The sequence below is a fragment of the Puma concolor genome, chromosome B1 (assembly GCF_028749965.1).
Source record: "Puma concolor isolate L17-30 chromosome B1, mPumCon1.1.hap2, whole genome shotgun sequence".
NCBI lineage: Eukaryota > Metazoa > Chordata > Mammalia > Carnivora > Felidae > Puma > Puma concolor.
The window spans coordinates 191,553,220-191,576,897 of NC_141670.1; the positions used below are offsets into that span (position 1 = coordinate 191,553,220).

Here is a 23,678-nt window from a genome sequence, read left to right on the forward strand (position 1 = left end):
AGAATCCATTTATCAGAGAAGCCCAGCTGCATGTTAATTTCACTATCCTTGGCAAGAAAGAGCAAGACTACTTTTAGGTTTCCTTCTTTTAAAAGCAGTTTTCCTTCGAGAACTCCCAGTCAAGAGAGAGAAATGAGGTCCCACACACCTCCCTGCTATTCTCAACCAGGAATACACTTTAGAAAGCCAGTCTTGTTCTACGTGAATATTCACCATTCCCATGATTTGCAATTGTTCGTTACATGCGAATTCTCTGCACTGTAAATATGACATACTTTTCAATTAAGAAACTTCCCAAATTTCCAGAAGTTTTTAAAGTATTAAAAATCGATTTTTTTTTTACTTTCCTCAAAGATGCTAATTTTAGCCCCAAACACATACTGCAGCAACATCATTAAAACACTACATATACCTTTGGCAAAAAGTTTAAAAGCTTTCTCAGTTCCTTCTAAATAATACAAAATGCAAACAAATGGATGTTCTCTTGTAGTTTGAGCACTTATTTGTTAAAATTTAAAGATGAAAACTAACAAGCAAACAAACAAAAACAAAGTTGCTCCAAATTTGGTTAAGTTGGCTTTTCCTGCTAGTTGTTTCTGGAACTAAAATTTCCTTTATCCATGCCGAGGAATTTGTTTGAAATAAACAGCTAATAAGTATGAAATCCTATCTGTCCTATCTTTACATTGTTTTAATTTTTTTTAAATAAGCAGCTGTTATTTAAACTAGTAGCTTGCTGCTTAGCGATATTCTTATTCCAGTAAAGAAAGAGCATTTTAATGGTTCACTTGAGACAGAAACAAAATGTTTGATGAACTAGTCAGGTGAGTTGTCAGTTCTTCATGAATTGGGAGGGAATGCAAAGGTACAAGGGTAAGACTATGATCTTCATACAAATGAATCTTGCCCTTGTTTCAAGTGCGAAATACACCAAAAGGGCTAATTTACATTTGAGGTGTGTTCTTAAAAAGAATTGTTTAAACATTCCTATAAAATAGCTGTTTCTCTCAGAAGGATACTGAATAAAGGTGCAATGATTTAATCCAGTGACTTTCAGAGGGGCCTCTTCAAATTCCTTACTTTAGAAATTATGTACATAGAGAATGTCTCATGAAATATACATCTCATTTTTAAGAAGGTCTCTAGGGGACATAAGACTACCTTGATGTCATGCAAATGGTACAATCTAGGACATGCAACATAAAAAAAAAAAAAAACAACTCTGGAGAAGATATGCTTTTATTGCTTTTATAAACTAAGGCTTTCCCCAAATAATAGGTACCATCCATGCTACTGTAATAGCTTAAAGCATTTCTAGTTATTAGGAAGTAATGCAGAAGTATAATTTTATTTTCTAAGAAGACTTTTAAAGCTTCATGATGTAATATGGATGCTGTGGTTCCAAGAAAACACTTCCATTCTTGGGCACTTTTGATTTTTACAGATTAAATTCATTTAACAATTAAGTTAACAGCCTTTTTATTTTAAAGTGCTAAATATATATCTACACTACTATTCTCTAACCTCTTGAACAATTTATCAAAGCCATTTAAATTAGTACAATGGCATGAAGTGTTACCCTTGACACACTACAAAAGAGAAATTGTTTCCAGACAAATTGGCAAAATCTTTTAATGCTATCAAATTTGCCTAATGCAGTCTCCAGGTTAATCTGTAAAAGGGTGAGCTGTACGTTTGCCCATATCTTATTATCCTTAGCTGTCAATGTATAAATCAGTGCTGACACTGCTTCTTTTAAATCATGCATACTATACACAAAGGGGAAGCCCTAGCACGCCAGAAAGCACTCAAGCGAATCTCGTTCTACAGGGACTGAAAAGCAGATTTCCCTATACCACCAGAAGTTGAGATGCTGCCAAAAAGTTGGCAATTTCACCCCTGTTCTACATGGCTCATGGTTACAAGCTTCTTCTGATTCTTAGCAGAAACTTAAGTTCTTCTTGGTGCTAAAGCATTAAGAATATCTGGCTCTCATAGGACCAAAGTTTTCCTTAAAAGTTTTCTGAATGCACCGTATCTCAGGCCATGCATCTTCTGAGAACAAAGGTATTTTTTTGAAAGAAAGTCACTCGTATGAAAGGACAAGCAAAATAATTTTTTCGTCAATTGGTGGACTTTGTTAAATCCAAAGGAGTGTTTACATGAAGTGTTGTGCCTGCTCTGTTCCTGAGAAAATCTCTCTGCACTAACCTCCACTTGTCTGTATATGATTCAAGAGAAAGACTGTCAAAACTATGCAAAAGCATACTTTATTTCAGTGCTTCTGGACTATTTTTCTGCACTTTTTTTTTTTCTTTTCTCTTACCCACTTCACTTCCTTCTCTACTACCTTGCAAAGCCCGGGCACTTCTGCTGTCTGTAAATAGGAAAGGATCTGTTCTCAGCCATGCATTTAGTGACAGGTTGATTCTGTTTAGATGTGATTTCCAATAGTGCAATGAAATTATTCTGAATTAAGGAATTAGTAAGAGGAGAGGTTTTTTTTTTTCCCCCCACTTCTCCAAAAAGTAATGTTACAATTATTCAGTCAAACACGGGGCCAATTTGTTGATCTTTGGATAATGAGGGCACTAAGATACATCAGAGACAGCTTCAGGATTCCTTCCTGGCACAGGGTCACGTACCATTGAGAAGCAAGCTAGCACTTTTCTCATTTTCCGGGGAGAAAGAATGGTACAGATATTATTATCGGTGATACCTTTCAGACCTTCGGCCGACGAATCTTAGCACAGACTTCTGTGTCTTCTCTCCCGTACTTCCTACATCCTGGCTCCTCTGTTTCTGTGTGAATTCCAAATTCTATCTCCGTCTGATCCTTCACTCTCTTAGTTTGTAAGTGTGTGTTTTGAACCAAGTGCTTTATCTTTAATTTTACGAAAATGATGATGTTAAAAAGAATGGAAACCTTCGAGGTCTCTCTCAGCATTAACATTCTATGATGATCTTTTCATTCCTAACCACTTGTACTCTGGTCTCCTCAAGTAACACTAGCCTGCTCGGTTTAACTTTCCCTGCTACTGGTAAATGTAGTCTTGGGTAACGCACAAGAATCTCTTTATCTGGCGGTATGACTCTGTGCCTCACACATGTAAAATTTCTAAACCTGATCTGATTGTCTTTAACACTAAAAATAATTTAGTCTAGTTTCATATTTGGATTAATTCTAGATACTAGAATATAGTGCTGCGAAATACCAATTTTAGATATGGGCACATAAAAGACAGAAAGATCGAACATTTGCTTACTTGGCATACTGAAATATAACCAGATACTGCATTCTGTTACCTTTATGTTTTTTTTTTTCAGGAATTTCCTGTTTTCTGTTATTCAAATTTGGATACCATACTGTTTGAATCACATATATAAAACTCACATTCCTGCATTAACTGCGGTTGCTTTTGTCCTTACCCATAGAAAATTTCATGTGTCACTTCAGCGTCCAAGCAGTAAAATCTTATTACTAATTTCTTTTCTTTTTGTAAGAATTAGAACACCGTAAAATTTACTTAACTCTGAAACAATGCTGAACATAAAATGTCTTTAATAACTTTAAAGTCAGACAGAGTATCTCAGTCTTTCAACAAATATGCTCTGGTTTTCGAGGGTTTTTTAGGTACTAGAAATACTAGAGAAATACTAGAATACTAGAATACTAGAGAATACTAGAAATACTTTAGGTACTAGAAAGTTTAGTTCATAGTCATACTACTATGAGTGGCAAACTCCAGAAGTTTAGTTCACTTAAAATACATCAAAGTGATTAAAATCAACAGGAGGGAGTAACAACATTATGCCATTTGGAAAGAACCCTGATAAAACATATAAATCAAATGGGAGGAAAAGAAAAAGAATGCTCTAAGGATATGGGCACAATCTGTTCTATTTCTTCCCTCGTGTGTATAAAATTCAAGTCAATAGGAGTGCCTAAATATACAAATCCTATGCCAATAATGACTCTTTAAGAAGTAGTAAAAATTTAAGTTATAATGTATCGAGAACATAAGAATAATATAAATTGACCCATATAAGTGAACACTGTAGGCAGAAGTTTCAGCAACCATGTCATTTAACCTCAGCATAAAAACAAATCAGTGCTAACTCAGGTATTAGTGAATAAAACAACCAAGATAAGGATTATCCTGAGGAATGTAAAATAATTTGTTATTTGGGAATTTAACCCTTCTGTAACCTTTCAAGCACAATGTTGTGGGTTTTTTTTTCTTTTTTTCTTTTTTTTTTTTTTTGCACAGGAATAAAGAATCTCAATTTTTATTGAAATAATCTATGGTATAAAGTTATATCCACTTGCTAATTTATTGGGGAAAAGCAAAAAGATAAGCTCTAAGTAAAATGGTATCAGAAAATGGAGGAAAAATTAAGTTGCCCTTCATGTTCTAGTAACTCTTGCACACTAATAAGAGGGGGTAGAAACTGCCACTGACAATAACAATTAGTTACATTTATTGAATGCATAGCAAATGGCAGGGTCTGTAGAGATGCCATCTCAGTATTCCTCATGATAACTTGAAAAGGTAAATGTTGTCATCATTCTGATTTTACAGATGAAAAAAATGAGGCTCACAGAAGTGCAATAACTTATTCAAAGTAGGTAGTAAATATGTGGTGAAATCTTGATTCAAATTTAAATCTATGTATTGCTGAAGCCCTCCCTCACACAGTAAGTGTCTAGGGAAAGAGCTGTTCGTTCTGCATATGAAAGTTTCAGTTAAATCTCCGATGGCCAAATTTCAAGGCAGAATGCAGCATATAAAGAGTATTACAGAATGTCAGGGAAGGAACAGATTACCCTGGGCCAAAGTAGTCATGTGTGAGGAAGGAAGAAACCTGAACCTTAAAAAACAGGTAGAATCCAGAAAGACAGAAAATAAAAATGTGTCTTCCCTATGGAGGGAAAAGACTCCATCAAGAGCAGTTGTAAGCAGAAGGTCTACAATGTTCACCGTGAATACTTGCCAGAGAGGGGCCATTCTGGCTTGAGCAAAAAGCTTGTGTAGATTCGGTAGGAGAGGGGGCTGGGACCCTGGGTGAATGGCAGAATGCTAGGCCTAGTCAGAACATCTAAAGAGACTATGCCATTAATAGAAGTCACTGCTCTTTCAGGAAAGAGTCTATATTCTTCAGAACCTATAGAACTATGTCAATATTCTACTATATCCCCAAGGCTTTGCCATAGTGCCCATACAAAGTGTTGTTATTTTTAATAAGCTGAATGAGTCTGAACGAGACAGTGATGGGACAAAAAAGACAATGCTTTATAAAAACAAATCTGTCTGCAGTGTTAAAATTATCTAATGAGAATATAGACTGGAGATCAAAATCCAATTAGCAGACCACTGTAATAGTTCAGATGTAGCAAAGTGTGCCTGTTTAGGGTTGGAGAAGCAAGAAAACTAAAGATCTGTTCTATCTCCAGGACAACACGACAGTTTCAGAAAGATCACGCCAATTCTTATTTTATACATATGTGAATTGGATTTCCAATCAGATACTCTTGTGTTTTGTTTGTTTTATTTTGTTCTGGAAAGTGTTTATGAAGATATGTCATATAGATTCATTTTTACATAAGAAAATGACATCGTTGCAGAAAAAATGCTAACGCACCTGGAGACAGAGCAAAATGAAAAGTTGGAGAGACTGTTGATCACGCAAACATGATCCTGGTTGTTGGGGATTATCACAATTCAGTATGCCTTTAGAGTGAATGCAAACCAGACAAGTTACAGGACCACGGACAGTTCCCGGGGTACTAATAGCATTGCCTGAGTTCCTAGCGTATTTTACATGTAAGTACCCAGACAACTGCTGCTTAATCCCTGTCTATAGACAACATTCTGGATGTTAAAGGGAGCTCTGTTTATTGAAATGAAACTCAAGTTCATTTACGATCTTTCTAAATGAAAAAGCCATCTATACAAGTTTGTTCAGAAGGTTCTACATCCCACTGAAGACCTGTGACATTTAATCTAACATGAAGGATAGCAAGCCCCTTGAGTGAGAAACCAACCTCCCCTTTCAAAGTGTCTTCAGCCTCAGGTTTACTGAAAACACTCAAGAAGCTGGGGGACTAAAAGAAATCATTTAAATTTGATAACAGTGAATTTTATTTATTTATTTTTAAGCTTATTTATTTTGAGAGAGAGAGAAAGAGAAAGCACACACGTGTGAGAGGGGAGGGACAGAGAGAGGGAGAGAGACAATCCCAAGCAGGCATGAAATCTCACACACCACGAGATCATGACCTGAGCTGAAATAAAAAGTCAGAGGTTCAGCCCGCTGAGCCACTCAGGCACCCCTATTTTTATGATAATAAGCTAAGTATATAATATGGTAAGAAATGTAATGAATTAAACATGAAAACTAGCTGATTATAGCAGACAGTTTGCAACTATGACAACTTAAATGACAAAAAGCTGGAGTAAGTCTTACATTTGCATTGTAAAATATATAATATACTCTTCTAATTATTACATATTGATTCTATAATATGTGAACAACAGTAGTTTCCTTATTGTTATGAAGTATCCAACAGAGAGGTATTTAAAACTAGGAAAGTGTACAGGGCACCTGGGTGGCTCAGTCAGTTAAGTATCCAACTTTGGCTCAGGTCATGATCTTGCAGTTTGTGGGTTCGAGCCCCACATCAGGCTCTGTGCTGACAGCTCAGAGCCTGGAGCCTACTTTGGATTCTGTCTCTCTCTCTCTCTCTCTCTGTCTGTCTCTGCCCTACCCCCACTCTCTCTCTCTCACACACACACACTCTCTCTCTCTCTCTCTCTCTCTCTCCCTCTCAAAAATAAATAAATATTAAAGAAATTAAAACTAAAGAAGTGTATAAAATTAAGTAAAATACAGAAGTCTTTCTGTCTCCCTAGTATAGAATAGTGAGTTTTTCTTCTATGAGTATTAATTGAGATAGTGATAAAATAAGTCAAAGATGACAGAGTTCCAGAAAAAAAATGAAATTTCTAAATAATATAAATAGCTATATAACAGCATATGGATTAACTCTGTCTTTCCCATTTGCCAAATCTTCTTATTGCCAATAACCATTGCAACCCACATTGGGTGAGTGTTTCCTACAAAGCCATGGCTGTACATATTTGTTTCCCAAATAATATGATAACTTGTTCAAAGAAAACAAAACTAAATCATCTTGTAACCTGACCTTTGTTTATAAATTAATGTATGTTAAAGAAAGATAACTACAAATATTTTTTGCCTAACCTGTTTTTTACCAAGAAGCAATCTTCCTGCCAAAGGTGGGTATGAGATATAGGGTTAAGGGAATTGGATAATGCAAGCAAATGGGAAAGACATAAATTTACTTATAAACGATAAACATTACCGTTTGACTAGAACATAGAGTACATTTTGAGGGAGTACTGCGAAACGAAAGAAGAATAAGCAAGTGTGATTTACTTTATTTACAAGGGTGTCTAAAAGAATATGTGTTGAGATTTAACTATTTTTTATAATATTTATTTTTGAGACACAGAGAGGGAGGGGGAGAGCAGCGAGAGAGGGGGACAGAGGATCTGAAATGGACTCTACGCTGACAGCAGAGAGCTGAGTGGGGCTCAAACTCATTAACTACGAGATCATGACCTGAGCGGAAGTTGGAAGCTCAACCAGCTGAGCCACCCAGGAGCCCAGAATTTAACTATTTTAAGTGTTTATGGTGCACTCACTAAAGAAACTAAAAATACATTAAAGTTTACTTTTGTGACGTGAAGAGCAACTAGCAATCTACTTAATTTTAAGTTCATTGATTTGTACAGTTTTTTTCTCAAATCTTGGTATAACTCTAACTAGGAATGTTTTATCATGAAAACAAAAGACTTGAAAAATCTTTATTCCCATTAGGTACCTGCTTAGAGAATAAGTTCACAAGTCTCAGCAATAAAGGAGGGTTTAATTTAAATATTCTCCTAAATTACTCAATTAAATGGAAATATCTCACAGATACCTCTAAACAAAATAGTTTAAATACTATAACGTGTTTTCATTCAAAATTTGATCAGGAGGCAAAAAGGCTTTCCTGCATCAGTGTTGAATATATTAAATACATATACAAAATTTATAAAGAAAAGTCCTATACACATTGATCATCATTTTGGTGGCACATCAGTTGGTAATAATATGGTATCAATACTTTAATTCATACTTAACTGGAGAATTTTAAAACAGATGTAAATTCTATGGGAAAGCGCTGCCAGTGACTATTACAAACATTGTAATTTAGTTGATATTTTAATATGATCTTGTTATTCTCAGATCTCACCATCTAAAATGTCAAGAAAAAGAAAACAGTTTAAGTTGCAGCTGGAGAAAATGAAGTAACAAAAAATAAAATATACAGGGTTTTATTCCAGTTAAGAAATTAATAGCGATAAGCAAAAAAGTTACGAGAATTCCTCCCTGGAGATGTTTAAGAGCAAGATAAATGTCCATCTGCCTAGAATAGTATTCATGTGGCTTGCCTGAAGGAAGAGGAATAAGATCTGCTAATTTGCAAAATTTCCACAGCATCAGTTTCATATTGTCAAGATGCCGCCATGAGCATATTTAGCCAATCCACAAGATTAAACTAAGTGCTTCCAGTGAAAATCTTCTGTTAACTGGAATTTGCTCTGAATAAGGCCTGAATGTGGTAAATCCAATAAACCTGTTACAGTGCATCAGACTGGGCACTTAGACAGCCCTATACAAAATATCATTGTTAACATCGTAATGCAGCTAAGGGACATATTCCTTCAGTCTAGCCTTCTTGTTTCTCTTTTACTGTCTGAATGACTTAGAACAGTAGCCATCCACCATGCAGGACTGTCCAAATTGTAAATGCATACAGTGGAATGATAAAAAGGACAAAGTACTATACCTGTCTTTCCCATGCTGAATATCAATAATATTAATATTAATACTTCTGGGCTTTTATGGAGTCATTATTTGATGACCGATATTTGCCTTTAATAATAATATGAATTAAAATTTACCCTCAGCTCTAACATATTTTACCAGGCATCTTTCTTAACTTTTAACGATAAAACTAATCTTCATAAAAAGCCCCCTGAACCTGGACTTTTTTTTTTAACAATGTGGTTTGAACTATGTCTTAATTATAGAAACATGTCTTTTAACTGTAAAATTCTATTAAATTGTAGCTATGATTCTGATTAATTAAATAAAGCTAGAAGTGCATTGTGGTATTTCAGTGTTGCTCTCACGGCCTTTGACACCGTTGCATGGAAGGCAGTGAGGATTGTGGAAATCAATTCTAACTTTGCATAGTTTCTTTAATAAATTCTAACTTCCTCAATCCACCCTTATCTGCTGTTACTCACCAACACGTAACATAAATCAACATCCTTGAAGATTCCTTTAGATTTTCTTTCAGAAACTGTTTCCTACAGATTTCCCTGATGACCTCAAGCAATATTTCTTATCTCTCTCTTTGCCTGGCACCTACAGCACATTGTATCTTGTTTTTAAATCAGGGTCTTGTGTATATTTAGTGCTTTCTGCTATATTTTCCTTTTCCACTTATTAGCCCCATGGTTAATGGACCCAGAATAGACACAAACCTGTCTTACCCATGCCCAATACTGCAAATTACTTCATGTTCTTCTTTCCTGTATTTTTGCTATCCCTTTTTAAGGGCCAACTTCTAGAAGTTGATTAGTGAATACTTACAGAATGAAATGATACACTCTATATTACAGCATTTTACCAAAAGGTCTTTCACGTATCTTCTTTCCCTAATAACCACAACAAACCCAAGCAATTATCATATTCACTTTACAAAAGTAAAACTAAGACTCAGTGGAGTTTGCCAATTTGTCATGTCTAAAAACATGGCAGTTATTATGTATATAATGCACATGGGGGATAAAAGTGTTTCAAAATCCTGTTAAATCAATATAGCACAATGGCTAAGATTTCGCTTTCTTTTTTATGTCTGAATTTTTAAAACCACAGTCTTTAAAAAGGATAAATGAAGAGGACATAAGAAGGAATCCCATGATGACTGGTATCCCATTCCCAAATGCATCCTTAAATATGGACTATAGGTTACTTATACACGTGAATTCCCTGAATATCTTTACTAAGAAGATTAAAAGCCACCTGTTTTAAGGATTTAGAGATAATGCTATTGTAGGATTGCTAGTGGCATTCCCAGAGGGTGGTCAACTGTAGTCATGACTATCCTTTTAAGTGACATATAGGCAACCTGAGTAGGTGCTATATTGGGATCTTTATAGGATCAGACACAGTATACAAAGTATACAGTACACAGAGTATACAAAGTTAGTTTTGAACATCTTACATCACAGAATCTCCCTGAAGACTTCCCCACGGTCTAGCAAGAAAAGATAAAAAGAAAGCAAATAAAATCCCCTTCACATGTAAACATCCATGAAAACCTAGGGCCAGAATTTCAATGGTTCTGAAGTTTATATCTAGAAGCTTGTATTTTTCTGTCCATACCTGTACATCTAGAAAGTACAAATTTAAAAAAAAAAATTTTTTAATGGTTATTTATTATTGAGAGACAGAGTGTGAACAGGGGAGGGGCAGAGAGAGAGGGAGACACAGAATCGGAAGCAGGCTCCAGGCTCTGAGCTGTCAGCATAGAGCCCAACGCGGGCCTCAAACTCACAAACCGCAAGATCGTGACCTGAGCCAAAGTCAGACGCTTAACCGACTGAGCCACCCAGGTGCCCCTAGAAAGTACAAATTTTAAACAAAAAACATTTATGTGGAAGAGAAGATGTAGAGGCCAAAACTTGAAGCTTTATAAACAGTCCTCCTCTTTGATGACAGAAAACACCTGTCTCACTTTCCCTACTGGAAAAGTAGTGTTGTAACCCACCATGGAGAATGCCGAATATAAGTTAATTCTTGAAAAGTGCCGGAGCTGTTTATCACTAGCTAAGAAATATTGAATTCCTGTTAGTTAATCTCAGCACATAGGGGCTTTTTCCCCACTACATTCCAAACTCATGTAAAAGCTAAGGACAACATTTAAAGTCCTAGCATTTGCAGCCAATAAAAAAACCATCATTTTCAAAGGCTTGCATAGTATTTTAAACTTTATAAAAGTTTATAAAAACATACATGTTGACAAAATTAGGATTGTCCCTGAAATCTTCAATCTGATATGTATCTTCAAAGCTATAGGCACTTGCAAAAAACACTTTTATACAAGGCACTAGATTTCTCAAGGGAAAATACAGAAATACAATTTTCTTCTTCCTCATGCTTTTTTCCCCCTTCTTTGAAAAGGAGATTATACACATATACTTTTATAAAGATACAAGGGGAAAAATATGTATGTAATGAAAACAGTGATCTAAAAGCGATAAAAAAAACTATAGCTCCAGGCTGCAGGCATCTCTAACAGGAAAATATTATCTACTCTTTCCAGAAAAAAATAGCTTATATTCTGCATTTCCAATAAACACTGATAACAACAGAAAAGGGAGTTAATGAAGTACATTGACAGTAAAAGCGAAGAAAATACAATGCAAATACCTTTTAATCTAATCATTTCTTGAGATTTCACAAGATTAATCACAAAGTTTAGAAGAATGAATTTGATAATAACTTCAGATGCAAGACAACTTTTACATGAGAATGTCTCCAGATACCTTGTCAGAGCAATTTAAAACTTATTGTTACAAGCTCTCCTAAGCAAGCATAAAGATAAATAGGACTTTCACTTTTTTTCTGATGCATTATTCAATATATATTTAACTCTGAAAACAGATAATGTTTACAGCAACAGTGTAAGCCAGAAAAAAAAAAATACTTACAGATTTTTAATGTCAACTGCCCCACGGAAAGCCTTCCTTGGAATTGCCTGAATTTGGTTTTCACTGAGATCACTAAAAATGACAAAAAGGATAAAGGTCAAGTTATAAAATATTATTTAAAAATGATTTTAATCCATGTGCTTGACAAATGATAAAACACTTCTTAAAAAAAAAGCTAAAGCAATCCTAATAGGACCATAATTAAGTCTGTATCATTGGATATAATTTCTAATACAAATATTTTATATTTATAATATAAATTAAAAGGTTTAAAGAAATGGTTTCTTGAAGTATTTTTCCAGATCTTTAATTTAATAATAAATTACAAAATATGGTTCTCTTAAATTTGAGTTGATTCAATTCTGTGCAATAAACTATTTATTGAAAAACAAATAGTAAATTTGTCATCACTCAGTTTCAAGGGATTCTAAAGTTTTAGTACTTGATACTTCTCCAACATCACTGGCATAACTTACAAAGCATAAAGGAAAGAGGTCCATTTTAATATCCTAGAGAAGAGTGGCCAAAAACTGATAAAACCTGGGCAATATGATTAAGTTTTCACAACGCTTTAAGTAATCTTGAAAATGGAACATGGCAGTCCTGGCCCAACAATAAAACCAACAGTTCCTGCATAAAATATTAACAGCAGGTTGATTTAAAACCTTCTTTCAATAATTCTATTAAAACCATAAACACAGACTGTCTATATTTGCATTTTAATTTAATTGAGAAATACATTTTAATGAAAGGGAAAAAAGCACCCTTTCAGTTGGAATGAGAAGTCTGTAAAAATCACTCGTCTCATGAAATGGATCATTATTTTTTTGCTCGGAGTTCAGATGCAATTGTATGAGCTCACACAGTATTAGCCTTAACAAGTAGGATATAAATATACATGCAAAAAATATCACTGAAAACAGAAAATGCTCATCTAATTTTAAGTTAACACTACCACAAAGCAGAAAGTTGAAATACCAAATGAATAGGTTATTAAATTAACAGTGATGGTGCTAAAATTATCTTTCAAATTCTAAGATAACTGATGCTCATTAAGAAAGATGAAGCTACTAACCACGGATTCACAGCTGATGACAACAGAGCCATTTTCCAATTACGTGGAGGTATTTTGGATGGATTCATCCACATCCTCTCCCCTAACGCGTCTTTATGATCAGAGCTTTTTGTTCACTTACTTGTGACCATGCAACAGAGATAACTGGCAGATAGAGAGATTTAGAGCGTGGTCTTGACCTCATTAGCACCAAATTTTAAACACCCGAGATTTGCATTCATATCTCAACATCCACAATGTTCAAATTAAAAAAAAAATGTTTGCTAAGCAATTTGTAAAGAAATAAATGTTAGTCTATTCAAGGAGGAAAGGTCTTTTAAAAAAAAGCAAAACACACATTTTATTTCAAACAGTAAATTTACAATATGTGCTTATGTGGGAGTTAAGTCAGTCATCCATTTCTTAAGTGATGTAGCTCCGTTAACTGCTTTCAATAGTTTCAGTATATCGCTAAGAGTAATAAAACTTCATTTCCTTAAAAATTGCTTATTTCTCCAGCTTGTCATTGATTCAGACGGACTTCCTTCCCTTAATTACATCAGGTTAAGAATGTTTAACAGTGTATATTTAACAGCCTGGATGCTGGCAACTGTATTGAAAGGAAGCTATGGAGCAAGGAGAAGGTAAAGAGAGACAGTGGAGAAAGAAAAATCAGAAAGTAAGAAGAAATGAAAAGGGAAAATTATTGAAGCCAAGCAAATGTGAATCTGCCATGCCCCATTGGAAACCAACAGTAGTGATTTCACTGCTGTGTCTCCGTCAATTCTCTGTTTTTTCATCACTTGTATCTCTCTGTTTCTCCAAAGACAAAGACTGCCGTGGAGACTGTAGGTGAATAAAAATGGCAGAGATGTTTTCTTCGGACCTTGCCGGCTTTCCAAGCTCTGCAGTTTTCCCATCCAGTCAGGTGGGCCATTTCATTCGCCACCTGCAGTTTTTCTTAGGTCTTGTTCTCAATGGGGAGAGTGTGAGGTGGGAGGAAAGGTAGAGGGATGATATTAGGTGGTTCAGAAAGATATCACTGAACAGACTGGAATGCACAGTCGAAGACTATTCCTTCTAAAACGGATTTTACTAGAAGCTTCTGAGTACCATCAGCAGAATTCTAGGACATGGAACGGTTTTATACTGCTAACGCTTTTCTTTTCACGAAAGAATGAGAAACTGTCAACTGTCAATCTCAGAGTCTCTTTACTACCCTAGGTCAGTGGTTTATGTGTGGCTGTCCCCCCACCTCCTACAACTAGACTCTTCCCAGACTTATTCTACAGGGTCACTGACCAGTTCACTAGGGCAGGCAACTTCAGTTCTGGATCCCAGGCCCCTTCAGTTAAGTGGGCCATGTTCAACAATGACAGGAAAAAGAAACAACATATTTTCAGTACCTATGGTATGCAATCATTTTTTTTTTTTTAGAAATAACATATTATCACATATGATCTGTATTTCCTCTAATCCCCATAACCATCTTGACAAGTAGTTAATATTATCCTGGTTCTATAGGAAAGGAAATTATGCTTCAGAAATGTAAGCTATTAGTGCTGAAAAATGAGACAAATTGCTTGTTTTTTATATTTATTTATTTTTTGAGAGAGTGCAAGCATGGGAGGCATAGACGGGGGGGGCGGAGGATCTGAAATGGGCTTGCACTGACGGCAGTGAGGCCGATGTGGGGCTCAAACTCATGAACCATGAGATAATGACCTGAACCAAAGTCAGATGCATGACGGACTGAGCCACCCAGGTGCCCTGAGATGATTTAAGTAAATGTATAAGAAATACAGACAAATACTGAGTCAGGATTTGAAGAATTCTAGAGATGATGCAAGGGGCTACTTAATCTCAGTATGTCCTTCCTATGCCCTAAAACGTAAAAGGCTTTCCTTAACTTATCTTAGCCTCCGGTGTATATCACTTGAAAAATGATGCATTAGATTGTGTAAGAATAATGACTTACACTTTCTGTATAGAATCAGGTGGAGGTTAGCAGTTATTTTAATCCAACATATATTTATTTAATATCTACAACAGCAGCAAGGTATTGGCTGACGTTGCAAGAACTACTGAGTTGGGTAAAAGCCCATTTCCTGGCGTCAGGAATTTTCAAATTCAGTAAAGACGATAAGGCAAGTAGCCAAATAGAAGGGCAACTGAGAGATTTAAACAAACTATTGTGAGTCTGAAAAGCAAGAAAGCACAGTAAAAAAAAAAAAAAAGACAACGTGAACATATCAATATGTAAAGGCAAAGGAGCGGGAGATAGCATGTCTAGTGAAATAAAGGGCACATGCAAAATATGGAATTGAAAAAACATAAAACGTTTTATGAGAATAGCATTTGGTTTGATTTGCTTAAAAGGTACAACATACATAGTGGAGTAATAGGAGATGAGGTCCGAAAGACAAATCAAGGGTGTGATGAGTAAACTTTTTGGTAGCAATTGAGAAGTGAGTTCTTATTTCAGCACACAATGGTGGGGAGGGAAGGGTGGTAGACAAGAGCAGGGCAGAGACTCTACCTTAGATAAATTCAACTGGAAGCTGGAAGTTGGAAGACTAGATACAAGACTTCTACCCTAGTTGGGGAAAGGGTAGTAAGAATGCCAAATAGTATAAAAAACCCTTAATATATTTATCACTTGCTTACCATGGGCCAGTTAATAGCTGCACCATCTCTCCCACTGTATAGACAAAAAGCATGGAAAAGATGAAGAGTGGTATCAGGGATGCACGAAGAACCAAAACTCAGAAGTGGATTATATGTGGATATGAATTAGCCACGGGAGACAGAAGAGAAACAAGTTACTTTGAAATTATATTAAAGGTAGTGTTAATACAACTGGGAAATCAGAAGACCAATTTGCAGTGTCCATTATAAGTTTGGTTTCAGAAGTTTTTAAATCTAGTTAGAAAGATGTGATATAATGTATCACATAGTTTGGTGACAACAAAGATAGTATATGGTAGGTAAAACATGAGTGGTAACTGAGAAAGGTGATCTATAAGATCAAAGAAACCTGTCACTGGCATTTTGATGAACTCAAGCCACTTTCAAAATAGAATGGGATTGTTTTTGGGGTGTGTGAGTAGTTCTGTGGGTTATGCGTCCAACTCTTGATTTTGGCTCAGGTCATGATCTCACAGTTTCGTGAGTTCGAGCCCCACGTCAGGCTCTGTGCTGACAGTGGAGAAGCTCCTTGAGATTTTCCCTCTCACGCTGCCCCTCCCCTGCTCCCACTGTCTCTCTCTCTCGAAAGAAAGAAAGAAAGAAAGAAAGAAAGAAAGAGACAGAGGAAGGAAGGAAGGAAGGAAGGAAGGAAGGAAGGAAGGAAGGAAGGAAGGAAGGAAGGGAAATGGGATTGTTTTCTGAACCTTGATGAAAATGATGGAGCTTGGTAATTCTCAGCCTCTGGTGTTGGAGTAGGTGGTGGTAAGTGGTGGTTGGCAGAAATCCAAGGAGTCAGCATGTCAAAGGAATTAAGAGCATAAACTACAGACCTAGACTATCTGAGATTGATTATCTGCCATTTATTAACCATGCGCCCTTGGAGAAATTGCTTACCCTCCTGTGCCTCAGTTTCTTCATCTGCAAAATGGAATAATGATAATGCTACTTCATAGGACTGTAAGGTGAAATCAGTGAGTTCATACTTTCAAAATGCTCAAAGAGTGCTTACAAGTAGTAAGCACTATAAAGGTGTTGGTTATACACATGTTAAAATTATTCTATTCAGAGGCTGTTATGTGCCCCTGAGTGGTCTACTTTGTTCCTTGAAGACCATTGCAGGCAGTGTGAGATACTACTGATGACAGTGTATTGTTCTGTGAACTGTGTGGAATGAGAAAAATGAGTCAGAACTACTGAGTTAGCAGGATGAAGCTGCCATGGGAAGAGTTTGTAATTATATCACTAGGCAGTAGGGTGTAAAAATGTGTTTCAGAGTTGGAAAATGGCTTGAGTGGAGTTGATTTTTAGGAAGATTAATCTGGAAATAGAATTTCAGAGCAGGCAGGGACAATGGGCAGAGAACTGGTGTTGGGCAATTTGGTGGAGAGAGAGAGTGGGTTTCCAGTTAACTAGAAAATTCTCTTTGGTGAATTAAAGTAATTAAGTTGTGAGTTCGGCTTAGGTCCAAATATAGTCTTCAATGCAAGTTAAGGTGATTTTCATCTTGGGGAGAGCTTGCAACCACTCAAATTTTCTGATTAGGAAAATAACAAATACAAAAAGTACAAAAAGCGTTTTGGGAAGATCACTGCAGAAATTGGGGAACTGGGATTGAAGACAAAGACATTCATTTGGTTTTGTGGTATTTTGAACTCAAGTAAATGGAAATATATCCCATGCTCGTAAATTGGAAGAATTAATATTGTTAAAATGTCCTTTTTTTAAAAGTATTGTTAAAATATCCTTACTACACAGAGCAATCTACAGATTCACTGCAATCCCTACCAAAATTCCAATGCCATTTTTCACAGAAATAGAATAAACCATTCTAAAATGTGTATGGAACCCCAAAATACCCTGAATAACTAAAGCAATCTTGAAAAAGAAGGTCAAAGCTGGAAATATCACATTATCTGAATTCAAACAATATCACTAAGTTATAGTAATCAAAACAATACAGTAATGGCATAAAAACACACACACATACTAATGTAACAAAATAAAGAACCCAGTAATATATATAATAGCCAATTAATCTACAACAAGGGAGCCAAGAATATACAATAGCGAAAGCATGGTTTCATACCACATTCAAAAGAATGAAACCAAACCCCTATATTTGACCATACACAAAAAAATCAACTCAAAATGGATTAAAGTCTTGAACATAAGACCTGAAGCCATAGAACCCTTGGAAGAAAACACAGGAGATAAGCTCTTTGACATTAGTACACAAATTATTTTTTTGGATTTGACACTAAAACCAAAGGCAACAAAAGCAAAAATGAATAAATGGGACTATATCAAACTAAAGAGTTTATGCAAAGCAAAGTCAACATTAAAAAAATGAAAGACAACTTAGAGAATGGAAGGAAATATCTCTCTGTCCCTCTCTCTCTGACCCTCCTCCAATCATGCACGTGAACTCTCTCTCAAAATAAGTAAATAAATTAATTAAAGAAAAAAACCCACAATGAGTTATCACCTCACACATGCTAGAATGACTGTCGTCAAAAAGACAAGAGGTAATGTGTTGGTGAGGATGTGAAGAAAAGGGAACCCTTTTGCACCGTTGGTGCCAATGTAAATTGGTGCAGTCACTGTGGAAAACAGTATAGATGTCCCTCCCCAAATTAAAACTATAACTACGGTATGATCCAACAATTCCACTTCTGGATATGTATCCAGAGGAAAGGAAATCACCATCTCAAAGCAGTATCTGCATTCCCAAGATTACTGCAGCATTATTTACAATAGACAAAACATGGAAACAATCAAAATGTCCTTTGGTGATTAAACGGATAAAGACAATATAGATACAGAAATGAACACAATTTGGAATATTATTCAGCAATAAAAGAAGGGAATTCTGCCATTTGTACCAGCATGGATGGACATTGAGAGTATTATGCTAAGTGAAGTAAGTCAGAGAAATACAAATACTGTAATACTTGATGTATTCACTTGCATGTGAAATCCAAAAATTCTCAGAACTCATACATAGTGAGAACAGATTGGTGGTAGACAGGGAATGGGGGTGGAGGTTGGGGAAATGGAGGAACATGGTCAAAAGGTACAAACTTCCAGTAATGATTAACAAGCTCTGGGTATGTAATGACTATTGTTAATGATGCCATATCGTATGGATTAAAGTTGCTGAGAATAGATCTGAAGATTTCTCATCCCAAGAAAAGTTTAGAAAAGCTAACTAAATTTATTGTGGTAGTTATTTTGCAATAAATGCATGTATCATTATTATCTTGTACATCCTAAATCAATACACTGTTGTATGTCAGTTCAATCTCAATAAAATGGGAAAATACCACCCCCAAAAAGGGTTATTACCAAGTGCTCAGATATCATAATTTGAAACTTTTTACAAAAATTAAAAATTTTTAACAGCTTGAGTTTGAAAGCCTAGTTTATTTAACTTATTCATTTTCCCAGGTGACAAGGACGTGAGAAGAGCAGGAAAGGCTGTCTGATTCTGAAGTTAACCTTAATAAGAAAGCAATGAATGAGGGTGGATATTAGTGGTTTCAAAGCAAAGGTTATACATTCTTGGTATCTACACAAATGGAAAGATTCAGGGTCCCCAGAGCCAGGCCTGTGTAACGGCCCTTGTGGTCATCAGCCAGGAAACCCTGAAGTTTCCTATTTTAGATCTCCTCCCTTTGACTACATTCAACCCATTCCCCAAACTACTTCAGTAGTCGCTCCAATCAAGTCTCCTCCTGCCATTCTCCACTGTCATAGCCCCTGCTAGGACATTCATCACCATTTCAGACATGAATGAGATTCCAAACTCATCTGTGAATTGATTTATGATCCTTTCCGATGCACCCTCCACACTGGCACCACAGTTTTATTTCCAAAATTGAAATTATATCAAACCACCTCCTGAAATCTTCCTCATCTCAGTTAAGGAGACACTACCCTTATATTTGTTCAGTACAAAAACTTTTCAGTCTTCATTGTCATTCCATATTCTTCTACACCCCCATCCAGCCCATCATAATCCTCTTGACTCTCTCTTCAAAATAGATCCACAATCTGACCTACCGGCATCTCTGCTTCCCTGACAAAGTCATCATCCCCTCTTGTCTGGGTGATTTCGATAGTCTTTCAAATGCCTCTTTGCTTCTCCCCTTGTTTCCTGTAACCATATCTTGCCACATCACTGATCAAAACTTCACTAATGTCTCATCTCACTACAAGGGAAAGCACAAAGCATCACAAAGGTCAATCAGGCTCCAAATTAAACTGGTCGGCACGCTCTTCTTGACCTCACCTCTTTCTACTCTCCCCTCATCCCCCTTCTCAAGCTACACTGGCCTTCTAGAGTTTCTTTTTTTTTTAATTTTTTTTTAACGTTTATTTATTTTTGAGACAGAGAGAGACACAGCATGAACGGGGGAGGGATAGAGAGAGAGGGAGACACAGAGTCGGAAACAAGCTCCAGGCTCTGCGCCATCAGCCCAGAGCCCGACGCGGGGCTCGAACTTGCGGACCACGAGATTGTGACCTGAGCCGAAGTCAGACGCCCAACCGACTGAGCCACCCAGGCGCCCCTAGAGTTTCTTAAACTCAACTCAACATAGTCTCCTTCAAGGCCTCCCTTGATACTTTTTCTTGCTCTATTTTCACCTCAGACTTTCCTTCATGAATTCTATGCTCTCAATTCATCTTTTCTAAAATAATTTTCCAAATCTCTCAGCTTTTGCACATTTTTTGGTCATCAGCACCTAGTTCCTATCACCAAAGATGGAGAGTTAAGCATTGTTCAAGACCCAGAGCAAACAGCACCTCCCTCAGCATAGTTTTTCTCCACTCTCCCAGCTGAGCCTAGCACTAAGATCTCTGACACGTGTCAGCTATGTGATAGCTTTTCTCTCCATTTGCTCATCTGTAAAATGAGCTAGTACACATATCTCTTAGGGCCAATCTGCCTGGTCCAAATGACAACATTGTTATTAATACTAATTACCACCTACATAATTAATGTCATATAATTATTGCATAATTATAAAATATAACTATTATTGGTGAGTCAGTCATCCCATCTTCTATGCTCTTTAGGTGACTGGCACACAACTTTATTATAACATTTCCAAAATTTCAGTTTAATTCTTTTCTTAGATGACTATCTCCTGCTAGACAATATGATAAATGAAGGCAGGGATTTTAGTTCATTTTGTTTCTACAGAATTCCTGGCATATGACAGGCCTTCAGTAAGCAAAGGTGTAAAAGAGGTAGGGAAAGAAAAAGAAGCTGTGAAGAAAAAACTTACAAAACATGGCAACTTGCTGGATGGATATGGATAAGAGTCAGAGCTTATATACAAGTCTGTGGTTGCAACCCTGCTAAGTAGCAGAATCTAACATTATAGACTCAATGAGCGGCAATCAGGAAATAAAATTGGACTTCTGAGAGGACGCTTACATATACTGGTATCAAGGCAATGCAAGAGGGGTGAATTCATAGCAATGTTTCACAAAGCAATGGACACATGAGACTACAGCCCAATAAAAGGGGTCAGAGAGACAGAGAAATACAGATCAATGAGTCCTTGTGCCATGGTAAGAAGTGAACTGTGCAGTGCATACCTGACTCATCTCTCTGATTATGAGATGTATTGACAAATTTCAAATTTTCAAATTACTTTCCCCAAGAAGTGATACTAAGCATACTCAAGATTTTGGTACTTGCAAGTGGGAAAGTCAGCAGAGTTCTCCCACTATCCCTTCTGTTCTCTCATTCATGCCTTCAAATGCCTTTTTAATTTTTTTTTTAAATTTTACAGAGAGAGACAGCACATGGATGAGCAGGGGCAGGAAAAGCAGAGAGAGAGAGAGAGAGAGAGAGAGAGAGAGAGAGAGAGAGAGAGAATCTTAATCAGGCTCCATGCTCAGTGTGGAGCCCAATATGGGGCTCGATCCCACCACCCTGGGATCATGACCCATGGCTGAAATCAAGAGTTGAATGCTCAACGAACTGAGCCACCCAGCTGCCCCTCAAACGCATTTATTGACAGCACAAAATCTGACATAATCATTGCTTTGTGATAGTTCTCTATTTTTCCTTTTATGGTATGTTTTTCACCACCAACTTGACTGCTGCTTCTTTTTTAAAAAGTTTATTTATTTATTTTGAGAGAGAGAGAGAGAGTAGGGGGCAGGCAGACACAGAGAGGAAGAGAAAGAATCCCAAGCAGGCTCCACGTTGTCAGAGCCCGACATAGGGCTCCATCCTACAAACACTGAGATTGTGACCTGAGCAGAAACCAAGAGTCGGACGCTTAAACGACTGAGCCACCCAGGTGCCTCTTGACTGCTGCTTCTTAATAAGCAGGGCTGTGTCTTCTACGTATGTCCTTTCACTTCCAGGTCTTGATATGATCCTATATAGAATAGATTCATTTATCATTGTTTGTCAAGATGCCTAAGTGGTCTTTTGGGTTGTTGTTCCAAGAATTGTTTTGTTACTGAGAACCTACAGTAACTTCTAGTACTGCAGCTTTACTGAACATAATGGTAATAATGGGTATCTATTTTTTTCTGATCTCTAATATACTTTGACAATAGTACTTTTTTGCTCTTAATAAAATAGTACTTTCTTGCTTTTAATAAAAAGCGTCAACAGAAGTGTTTTTTTACAGAACTCTGACAGCTGTAAATCTCCATAGAAATTTAAGTGTGAAAAGTGTGCAGTTTACAATTGATGAAATAAGATAATACTCATAGCTAACATTTACTGGGCAATTACTAACTGCCAGAAAACACACTTTGACGTATTTAAATTCTTTTCTATAATCACATCAGGATATAGTCTTTCATTTTCATTTGGAGACAGGGAAGTGGGGTTTATGAGGGTTATGTAATTTCCCTGTGGTCACACAGCTAAGTAAGCTACTGGAACTATTTGAACTTGGCTCTGTTGTTCTCCAAACCTCTTACACTTAACCACTACTGTGTTGCCTCGTAGGCTTCTGTAGAAGTCTGGCTCTCTGGTATTATAGTTCCATCACCCTGGAGCTGTGGTTTCAGTATGGTTTCAGGATAACTCATCAGAACTCTCTGAAGAGGTTGTTTAAAAACCAGACCCCTAACTCCACTCCAGAAATGCCAGGCAGATTCTCTAGGGAAGATGTCCAATAACCTGTGTTTTTAACAAATCTCCTAGGTAACTGTTATGCCCATTGTCTTTGAACCCCATGTTAGAAGCCCAATGGGACATCTCTGATAAATAATATCTTCTAGCTTTTGTTTAGTTTAATAAGCATGGTGTTCATTTATGTGCATCCAGTGGAAATGAAAAGAGGAAATAAAAAAAATGGGAGGCACCATTAAACCCAAGAATATATATGGTACTTTGAACAGAGAAGGTTGGATGAGAGAGGCCATCGTTGTAAAATATACATAAAAAAATCTCACAACCAGAATATTGATCTTGAAAAAATAAAGAATTCCCAGCGTAAGTTTTATCTTTCCTATTTCTCTTCAAAACAGTATCCATAACATTGCTTCATATTAGCATTGATCTTTCCAAGTGATATTTAAGTCACCATTTGGGTTACCTACAAGCACTCCTGTTATGTGCATTCAAGGAGGACATACCTAATGGGCTAAAGCCATAAGCTAATGACAGGCTCTAAAAGTATATTGCATCAACAACGATAAAACCTCCCTTTGCACCTTTTATGAGGACTGTTGAGCTAGTAACCCATGTTTTAAGAAAACCTGTGTTTTTCTTTTTTTTTTTTTTTTTTTTTTGTCACATCTAAGCATAGAGTTTTGTAAAACCACAATGGTCTGAACACACCTCCAGATGCCTGAAGCAGTATCCTGAAGGTAGTGTACTGGGATCGACCCAGAATCAGGTTTGGACAAAAATCTTTCACCTCCATAAAAACATGTGACCATATAATCTTAGTCAAGTTACTGAGATCCTTTAAATCATGATTTATTTTTCCTAACTCTAGAAACAGCACCAAGCATTGCTGTGTCAGGCTTACCATGAGGACTGAACAATCTGATATAGTCTACGTGGAAGGTATGGGGTGCCACGTTACTTTCCCGCA

General features: G+C 36.5%; 1 protein-coding gene across 9 annotated transcripts in view; it reads right to left on the minus strand.

Annotated features, from left to right (window-relative positions):
* SLIT2 (slit guidance ligand 2) overlaps positions 1-23,678 on the minus strand; it is a 375,863-nt gene that overhangs the window by 141,210 nt on the left and 210,975 nt on the right. For all 9 annotated transcript variants that reach the window (XM_086705341.1, XM_025922049.2, XM_086705338.1 and 6 more), the window contains one exon: positions 11,856-11,927. In XM_086705341.1, the coding sequence (XP_086561467.1) occupies positions 11,856-11,927 (72 nt within the window). The remainder of the gene's footprint in view (positions 1-11,855; positions 11,928-23,678) is intronic.